The sequence below is a fragment of the Montipora capricornis genome, chromosome 3 (assembly GCF_036669925.1).
Source record: "Montipora capricornis isolate CH-2021 chromosome 3, ASM3666992v2, whole genome shotgun sequence".
Classification (NCBI taxonomy): Eukaryota; Metazoa; Cnidaria; class Anthozoa; order Scleractinia; family Acroporidae; genus Montipora; species Montipora capricornis.
Window position 1 is genome coordinate 64550912 of NC_090885.1, and position 10000 is coordinate 64560911.

Consider the following 10000-nt stretch of genomic DNA (forward strand, 5'->3'; position numbering starts at 1 on the left):
ACACGATTGCTGAAATAATGTTTTGTTAAGGCACCATTCTGTGTTACGCCTAGATTTTCGAGATTCAGAGTCTGCCTCAATGTTCTCTTTCCCCGGAATTCAGGCAACAGTGAGCCATATATTGTTTGCAATACTCCAATCCCAAATAGTTTTAACTAAGAAATTCAACTTAGTTGAATGACTGGTGCCCATTTTATTAGCTATAACCTGAACTGTTGTGTTATCAACCAGGACTCTAACATGTCTTCCTGGTACTAGTGGTCTATAAGCTTGTAAGCCAATAATTCAAGATAGTTGATATGGGTGTCCTTCTTTGTAGCTGTCCAGAGCCCCCCTGTAGAGAGGTCATTTACTGCGCACCCCCATCCTTGTGTAGATGCATCAGTACGAGTGGTGATTTGTGGGTCAGGTCTGTCTATTTTATTGACTGCAGTATCTGTACAATCCATCTGAAGCTCCTCTCTAGCAAATGGTGTCAAAATTCTCAGCTTTTTGTGTAAGGGCTTAAGATTTTTCATGTTCTGTAATGCGAAAATGAAGAGGGTCATACATTACCCCAGGAAAACTAGATATGATGAGGCCCACAACCTATGCCACCTCACGAATCCACACTCTTTTACATGACAGAATTTGAGTTACAACTGTCTTCACACTTGTTTGCCTTGTCTAAAGTAGGTGATACTGTAACATGGATTTAGTTCAAAACAAACCCCAGAAATACTAGAATTTGTGTGGGTATGAAAACTGATTTTTTAGGGTGAACAACAAAACCGAGATTGCCCAGCAATGTTGTGCCAATAAAATTAGAGGCACATTCCGTAAATCCACAGATGCCATATAACAATTTGGTTACATTAAGCTAAGAGCAGTCCAAATTGAATACATCTTAAAATGCCTACACACCACATTTTTATTTAAACTTTTCAGATTCAGGATTAATCTATGTGACCCATCATCTTTAGGCCGGAGAAATATGGGGGAGATAAAATCACTCTGCGCCGAAACAAACTCAACAATAACTTCTTTGGCCAATAAATGTTGAATTTCTTTTGAATTTCTATTTTTCTCTGTTGAAACATGTCTGATGCGGCGGAGAAGTGAACTCAATTTTCTCCCCAGCAACTGTGTGCAAGACTTCTGCGTCAGAATTTATTTTTGCGCCATTCGCACGGTCTACGTGACAACTGGCCAGCTTTGAACGAAGCCGCATCTTCAATATAAAATAATGTATCACCTTCGACATATTCTCGGCTAAATTGCTTAGCTGTAAAGTTTTAAAAATCATTTCATCTGCTGTATTTACTGCCACTGATTTCCCTGATTTCCCCTCTTTTGTGAGTTTGTCTTCAACTTGGGGAATGATTTTGGCGGGTACTGCTTCCAGTAGCGGCCTTTGGACAAAACATTTTGTCGTCGTCGTTGTCTGTTATCCGAGACAGCATTGTTGTTATTCGAGAAGCGGCCTGCTTTCCCTTGGTTATGTCGTTCAAGGAAAGTGGTTTTACTTATCTTGTTCGAGGCCCGAATGTCGTTTAATCGTGATTACAGATTATCGCCAAACAATAGCAACGTTACCAGGACGTCCGAGGCACATAAACTGCTCTAGTGTTTGTGCAAAGTGAGTATGGCGTCACGACGCAGCAACGATAGCTCACACGACGTGTGGCCTAGCAGTGCCAACGCATCTGTATTTAGTTTTACTAGCTTATCAAGCTCCGGCAGTTTTTTCTGCCTCAATTGCACTTGCGTTTCTGTGGACAGAGGCAAAATACCCCGACTTTTGCATTGACTTTTGTATTGACGAGGCGCGAAGGTCCTGTTGTCTGGTTTGTTGTCAAGTTTGTCCCAAATCTCCGTGTTAACATGAGCCTGTCCTGCCTGTCGCAGTTTCCTGGTCGACTGTACATGTATTTTCCATCTTTTCTTTCAGTTTTGGTTCGCTAAGTTTAGCTGACCAACGTTTGATGATAATGTCGGCAAGTTGCTGATTAATATTCGGACCAATGTCCTCGTCTTGATCGAAGTCTTGAAAGAGGTCGGTCAGCAAAGCGTCATACTCGTGTCGAGCATCTGAGACGCTTGTTTCACCCTCTGTGGCCGTGTCGACCTGGGGTTCTGTCGTTTTAAGGAGCGTTTCGCCGTCACTGAGATCGCTTTCAGCATCCTTTCCATGTTCCGTTCCGTTCTGTGGCTTATTCGCTTAAACGGTTTCTCCATGGACAACATGGACGCAGTCATGTTTTCGTTAGAATTTGGCTTAAATTCTTCAACACTTTTGGCATCTCTTCCTCGTTGTCTCGATCGCCATGGTCATCCAACAAAGCCGTTTCATTTGCGTCAGAAGGCAGGATTTCATCCAAATCCAAGTTTCTCACCATGCTTGTAAAATTTCGACCGACACTCAAAAAGTACGTGGGCAAGAAAGTTATTTGCTGTATTTCGAGTGTGAGATCAGTCTGCTGGAAGGTGTTGTATTGTCAAATCTGGTATCAGAAGGTTTCGCCCACGAGACGATTCGCAATAACTTCCGCACAGGTCCGTACTTCATTATGCATACAGGACAAATTAATTATGCATTCACACTATTGTTTTTCTGCAAATAATATTATGCTCATGCGCAAATGAAACCACGCTCTTGTGAGAAAATGGCAGATCGGTTCCCCGATCAGTCAGAGAATGCTTTGACACCTTTAGTTGATCAAAAAAAGGCCAAGAATACTAAGAAAGGAACAAAAGTTGCACTCAACGTTTTTCGAGAGTATCTCAAGGAAAAAAAGGTAGACGACGCAAAGGACAAGTTGGCGAATGCATAGGTACTGAGGATATTTTATGCTGAAGCAAGATTAAAATAATGGGGAGCTTTACACCAAAGCTTCACTTGCCGCGATATGCTTTGAAAACTGTGCAATTCTTCAGCTTTGGGTTTAACAAATGCTGAGAAGGAAACCAATTGATTTCTGCCATTACTCAACTGCTGTCCCATATAAAAAGGGAGGGATGCTCGTCGGAAATTTTAAATTAAATCTTAAAGGAGACCAATCTGGTCGTGGCCCAGGCTTTTTTTGACCCCTAAAAGAGACCATATTAAAACACAGATATATATAAAATACTGTGATTTTTAATGATGGCAATGACATTATTATCTATTACTTTCACCGTCGTGAAGAAATATAAAAATGTACACATACCCTTTTATATTTCTTCGGAAGGAGACCATCACGGCTATAACCCTAAAGGAAACCATCACGACGGTGTATGATTGCGTTTTGCCCAGAACACCCTAAGTGAGACCAAAATCCGAAATTTACGCCCCTAAGCGAGACGGCGAGCATCCCTCCCCTTTTTATATGGGAGAACGTAAAATGTTTTCTCCCTTAATTCTCTAGATACAGCTGGAAACGGGCATCACCAAACTGTCAATCGCCAATGTCAATAAGACGACCCATTGGATTTCCAATTCAATACGATTATCTGCACAAAACTGAAATATCTATCAACAACCAACACTTCTCCTTAAATTCCCTTTCATAGGCAAATGAACCTTGAGCTCAGGCAATTCCTGGTACTCGCTTAGATCTAATGGAAGATTTGTTACCTGTACCATATATTAATTAGGAGAAACCATCTTACTTGATTCCTGCTCCTGACCGAGCATTAAGGGTAGCAAAAGAGGCACTTTTGTTCGATGGAAGGCCTTGGAACCAACCAATTTTACATGCTTCAGCCCCGTCACCAAACCAACCGCAGCGGAAGCACCTGTTGGCGGTATTTCCAGCAAATTCTGAACGGACAAAAAAAAGGACAAATAAAAGAAAAAATCTGTACAATCAAGAGGGTGGGGTGGGGGAACTAGCTGAGAACGTCAGTGTTGTATTGCGAGAGTGAGAGAACAACCAAAACTTGCTAGATGCTTAAATAGCCTGGTAACTCGATGGGAATATTCCAGAGGACAACTAAAACACCTAGAAAACACCTGATAACAAACCACAAAAACCCTTTAAATTAGAAGAATTCAAACCCAGACCAATAGAAAATACATTAATTTTTTACCAGCTACGAGTTTCAGTTCAAAGGAAATTGGTGTTTCAATCACCATGGTGTGAAGGTTTCAGTTTTCATACTCGTCCTCAAGGAAACTTCCAAAGCAATTTCTCTCAAATCTTGTACTGTAAAAAATCTCCTTACCGTTAAGAGTATCCCGAGTGAACGCTGACTTCAGCGTCTTGTTATCAATGTAAAGGGAGTAAATATTAAGCGAGTACACTGTTTATATTACTAGTTTCCTTAGTTGACACCCTGTTGTCGGCTAGGGAAACCCTTTAAAAGACCTGGTTAAAATGTATGTTGCCCAATAAACTAAATGAGTATGGCGGTCGTTTTGGACACGAGACAAATACATCAATGTCGTCACGTGTGGCTAGTAATAAATTTTTGTCTCCATTGCGACAAAAATCGAATGTATTGGTCGCTTCGCGCATTTTCAGGGAGGCAAGTTGTAAATTTCAGCCACGTCGTGAAATCAAGCATACTGCGATTGATTTTATTGAGATAAATAAGCACAGTTGTATTTTTCCTTTAGGTTTAGTGTTCACGCAAAACTGAAATTATCTGTTTTGGAAATTAACCATTTTAAAAGGGCTGTGTACACTTACCATAACAAGGTCGTTGTCATGAAATTTACACACAGTGCCAGCATTCCGATGGATTACAAGACTGAACAAAAAAATTTGCTTACTGCAACACTTTGAATTGCTGTTTGACATCGTTATCGGAAATATAGCACTTACATGCGCACATTTTGTATTTGGTATCTTGTTACTTAAAGTTAATATCTTCTGTTAACTCTAATTATTTAAGACGTTTTATTTTCTTCTGCTTAATCTGATTATCTTTCAGAAGTTTTCTTTTCTTTGCGTCACTAACTCCGTAATTTCTTAGAACACCTAACACAATTGCATGTACCGTGTTGATTGTCTTTTTATTAACTTCCTATTAATGAATGGGGTGATGACGATATGACCATGGTTGTGGGCCATCGCTGGGCAGCTACATATAATTTCCATTTGGAACAAATACATCTGCCTAGGGAGAAAGGGACGGAAAGGTACAAATCAGCAACTGAGCGGGAAACTAAACGAAACGATAGCACGATGAATACCATGTGACACGTGATCGCTGTGTACAATATATATATTAGGTCATTAACTTCTATTACCGAATTAAAACACAAAATCGTTTTTTTGTAAGTTAAAAGATGATTAATGACTTGACTTTGACTGAGGTGTCTGTTGGACGTTGTTGATGGAAATAACTTCTTTTTCTTTTGCATTTTAGTCTTAAGTGAAATCACAATCTGTTAATGATGTCAAGATCTTTTTGCCAAGGAGGAGATTTGAGGAGCCACGAAAGATTGCATACTGGAGAGAAACCTTATGAATGCAAACAATGTGGTAAGTGTTTTACCGAAGTAGGACATTTAAGAGCACATAAAAGAGTCCATACTGGAGAGAAGCCTTATAAATGCAAACAATGTGGAAACTGTTTTAGCCAAGCAGGAAATTTGAGGAGACACGAAAGAGTCCATACTGGAGAGAAGCCTTACAAATGCGAACAATGTGGCAAGTGTTTTAGCGAAGCAGGAAGCTTAAAGATACATGAAAGAGTCCATACTGGAGAGAAACCTTATGAATGCAAACATTGTGGCAAATATTTTAGCCAAACAGGAAACTTAAAGATACATGAAAGAGTCCATACTGGAGAGAAACCTTATGAATGCAAACAGTGTGGCAAGTGTTTTAGCGAAGCAGGAAGCTTAAAGATACATGAAAGAGTCCATACTGGAGAGAAACCTTATAAATGCAAACATTGTGGCAAATGTTTTAGCCATGCAGGAAGCTTAAAGATACATGAAAGAGTCCATACTAAAGAGAAACCTTATGAATGCAAACAGTGTGGCAAGTGTTTTAGCGAAGCAGGAAGCTTAAAGGTACATGAAAGAGTCCATACTGGAGAGAAACCTTATGAATGCAAACAATGTGGCAAGTGCTTTAGCGTTGCAAGTAATTTAAGGGCACATGAAAGAGTCCATACTGGAGAGAAGCCTTATGAATGCAAACAATGTGGCAAGTGTTTTAGCCATGCAGGAGATTTGAGGAAACACGAAAGAGTCCATGCTAGAGAGAAGCGTTACAAACGTAAGCCAAAAGGAAACTTTTTTCGCAACAAAAAAAGTGTCAGGAAACATGAAAAAGCACAAGGACGTTCTGCAAGTGCAAGTGAACACGAAGTAGAAATCCATCGCTCCTGCACTCGACAGGAACATAGTTCAAACGAGGGTGAAAATTACAGCTGTTGGCTTTGCCAAGAGGAGTTGTGCAGCGAGGAGCTTCTTCTTGCACACTATCAAAATCATATGACGTTTGAGGAGCCATCAACTTAAAGTAGTTGGGTGGCTGTTTAATGAATTTTGTTTAAGAAAGTTTTAGTTCTTCGGCTATAATGGTGTTGCGTTTGTAAATTTAAAAAGCGTTCCATTTCCTCGTTGTTAGGTTTCGTTGGACGTTACTTCGCCACCATATGCGTTCAGCCTTTTCAGCCTTTTCGAAGATGCGTTGAAAATTAGACCATTGTTTAAATATCTAAACACAGCTTTTTTTTTTTTTTTTTTTTTTTGTGGGGGGGGGGGGGGGGTATACCAGTTCAAGCTATTGTAAATGCCCTTTTATGTGTTTTCAAAATAGTATTTTAAAAGGTGCCCTAGAAACAACGACTTTTTGTAACCAACGGGCCTCTTTAACCCCAGGCAGCTTAAGGACGGTGCCTACTATTGTTAATGCGCATACGTTCTGCGCATCTCGAGATACTTGGATTTCCTATCGGTGATGCTTACTAATACAGGGATATTTTTGCGCCGTTATATAATATCCGGAGAAAGTAGATCTTAGTAAGTACTCTTGGTATCCAAAAAGAAAATTGGGGATAACCATGCATTTTTGAAAGATAATTAAGCTTCAATTTGAGAAAGAACGCCATACATTGCTTTCTATTTTTAAGAGCTTTACAAATATTATTCATGAATTGTGTTTGAAAAATGCGTGCTTACCCCAATTTTCTTTTTGGATTTCAATAACACTTGTTAAGATGTACACTTCCTGCATAATCACACACCGGGACAAAAATATCTTTAATTAGTAGGCACCATCCTTAAAATCCCCGGCAGCAATGCTCGGCTACATAGCAAGGTAACGCACAATTTACACGGTTTTTATGGGAAAACAATTGGCAACTCCTATCCTGAAGAGAAGATAAGAAATTCTTTTCCAGAAAAGTGCCTATTCACAAACTACTCCAGATCTTTATCTTATAAGTCAAATCGATCCGAAGGAACCGTTATTTTCCAGTGAGCTAATGTTTTGTGATTGTAACACCGTCGATGGTTCCCGAGAGGAATCAACGGGAAATACTAACGACCTCGGGACCACTAAGCATATCACCTTTCTTAAGTCGTGCCAAACTTAAACCATTTTCCGCAAATGCATCTTAACCACCAAATTGTTGCATATCGAAGTGTTCCTGGAGGAAAAACGTGTTTCCTTACTTTGGCAAATTTCCAGGCAGTCACATTTTGTTTCTAAGGTCAAGTGTGCATTGCCACCATATGAACTTCACTTTACGAACCTTTTTTTAGGATTATGAAATCCAAAATAAGTCATATAGACGTAAATGTTAACATAAATCTCGTTGTTGTTGTTCATTAAAAGAAAGGACAAGATTATAAAGGATTTCTAATTCTAAGTCAAAGATTCCTTAGGTACCAAAGGGAGTCATAGACGGAAACGTCATTTGACAACATCTCAAATTCATGTCCGTTAAGCTCACAGCCTTGTTCTAGCAATATATCAGTACACTAGTTTGATTTGGGGTTAGTGAATAAAACCGTGTGGTAAAGTGAAATAAATTTTTCAGTGGAGTTTCTTCAACAAGCCTGCGGAGTACTAGGCGAGAATGACTGCGGTCCTCACAAAAAATCCCGGCAGTTGCATATCGAAAAGACAAGTATCAAAAAGACTTTCTTGTCACAGTCAAAAAAGTAATTTAATTTGGGTACACGGGGAAGACATAGGTCTTTTTTCTGCTCTTTCGGTTTTTCTTTTTTTTTGATATATCACTGAATCTGAAACAACACCGTACAAGGCAAGCGAAACCAAGGATATTTTTATGACGTAATCAAAGTCATAGTTGAAGTACCTGATCAGTTACCCATATATCGCCTCCTTTTAGGGTTGAATACTTTCGAGTAGTTTTACACTTGTAAATGTCTTAAAATACCTTCACAAGTCGATGTTGATTGCACTTTAATTACTTCGATGCTCGGGGAATATCCGAGTGCTCCATTGCAAGAGTGAAACCTTCGAACCTCCGATCATTACGTGTAATTCGGATGCTTTACCACTGAGTTGTTGGAGGTTAGTAGGAGCTATGCCATTTATTGACCTTTTCACCCCCGCGGCGACCCCCACTGAGGAGTAAAATCGTCTGGGGTCAAACAGAGTTAAATTACTAGAGGTTTTACTCTGCGGTGCAGGGATGGCGCAGTGGTGAGAGCACTCGCCTCCCACTAATGTGGCCTCGGTTCGATTCCTTGACTGGGCGTCAAATGTGGGTGTCTATGAGAGAAAATTGCTTAAAATTGTCAAGATGAGAGTGAGGATCACTTCACCCCTTCGTCTATAACCCGCGCTTCAAATTCATTTTTTTTGTTTCATGCAATATCACCTTAATTTCCAAATTGTGACTTGCAGACTCGTACCACTGACATGTTGGTCTCTCTTTGAACGCAGAAGAGGCTGAGACTAGATAGAATCACATGCCAGAGCCACCCACTAGTACTAATAAGAGTTGAAGTGTTGGCTATTTACAAACTTTTCTTTAAGCAGATTGCATTACCTTAGCCTGCGAACGCAGACGTATTTCCGGCGGTCGTTTCGGAAATACGTCTGCGTTCGCAGGCTAGCATTACCTGTGTGCAACTGTTATCTTAAAAGGAAATGATTAACCACTTTAAAATGAAATTACTACTTTCGTTATAAAGTAAGAAAATGTTAACAGAATGAAACTTGAGTTAGACCAATATATTGAAGGTAGTTACCAGGTGAAATGCAAAAAGTGGTGACACCCAAGAGGTAAAGCTTCAAATGTTTCAGTACAAGATTTTACAGAACATATTATCAAGCATCAATCAAGCGAGCTTATACCGAGATGGCATAAAAACTCCACCCTTTGCAAAAGCGAAAAGCAAACATTAGACCACCTCTTAGTCTCTCATAGCCTTAGTCTTGATGGTATGAAAAAACACGAGAACAGATCTTGTTAAATTCAAGTAGACTCTTATATGGTTGCCACGTTAGGTCGACTGATGGGCATACACTAAATCACTGTATTCTTGCTTCAAAATATTATATTTTTTGTGCTGGTGCATGGGCGGGGGGATGAGCTTTGTTTCCGGACTTTCCTTTTGCGGCTGCATGAAAGATTCGTCATTCTAAAAGAGATCGCTACTGCTCAAAAATTCCCTAAGAATGTTTTTTCGAGAGAGGGCTTTCCAAGGACTTTCTTTCTCTGTTCTCTTTCTCTTTCTCTTCCGGTAGCATTGTAACTCGCAATAACACTCAGAAAAGAGATCTAATCTGCAGATTATAATCTTGCGTCTGTAAACAGCATTTTTTACAATGACTGCAAAATTCTCGCGCGCTCATTGGCTAATTTTTATGGTCAATAAGCGGACAGACACATAAATTTATAATTTATGCGTTTCGAAGAGTTTAATTTGTGAAATGTCGATCTGTCACTTTTTAACCAATAGAAAGTCTCCTTTTTTTTCATTAGCCAATAAGGGAGCGAGGAACCTTATGAAATTGGTCTTGTCAGATGGAATAAAATTGAATTTTCTTGCATTTTTGTCTCGCGTTCTTCTCGTGCTTTGACTCTATTTTAACCTCTC

The 10000-nt window shown here is 39.6% G+C and overlaps 1 protein-coding gene across 1 annotated transcript in view; it reads left to right on the forward strand.

Moving 5' to 3' along the window:
- Positions 1–10000, forward strand: part of LOC138040717 (uncharacterized) — a 72597-nt gene that overhangs the window by 14813 nt on the left and 47784 nt on the right. Inside the window, exons 4-5 of the mRNA XM_068886393.1 lie at positions 776–791; positions 5401–6134. Of these exons, the coding sequence (XP_068742494.1) occupies positions 776–791; positions 5401–6134 (750 nt within the window). The remainder of the gene's footprint in view (positions 1–775; positions 792–5400; positions 6135–10000) is intronic.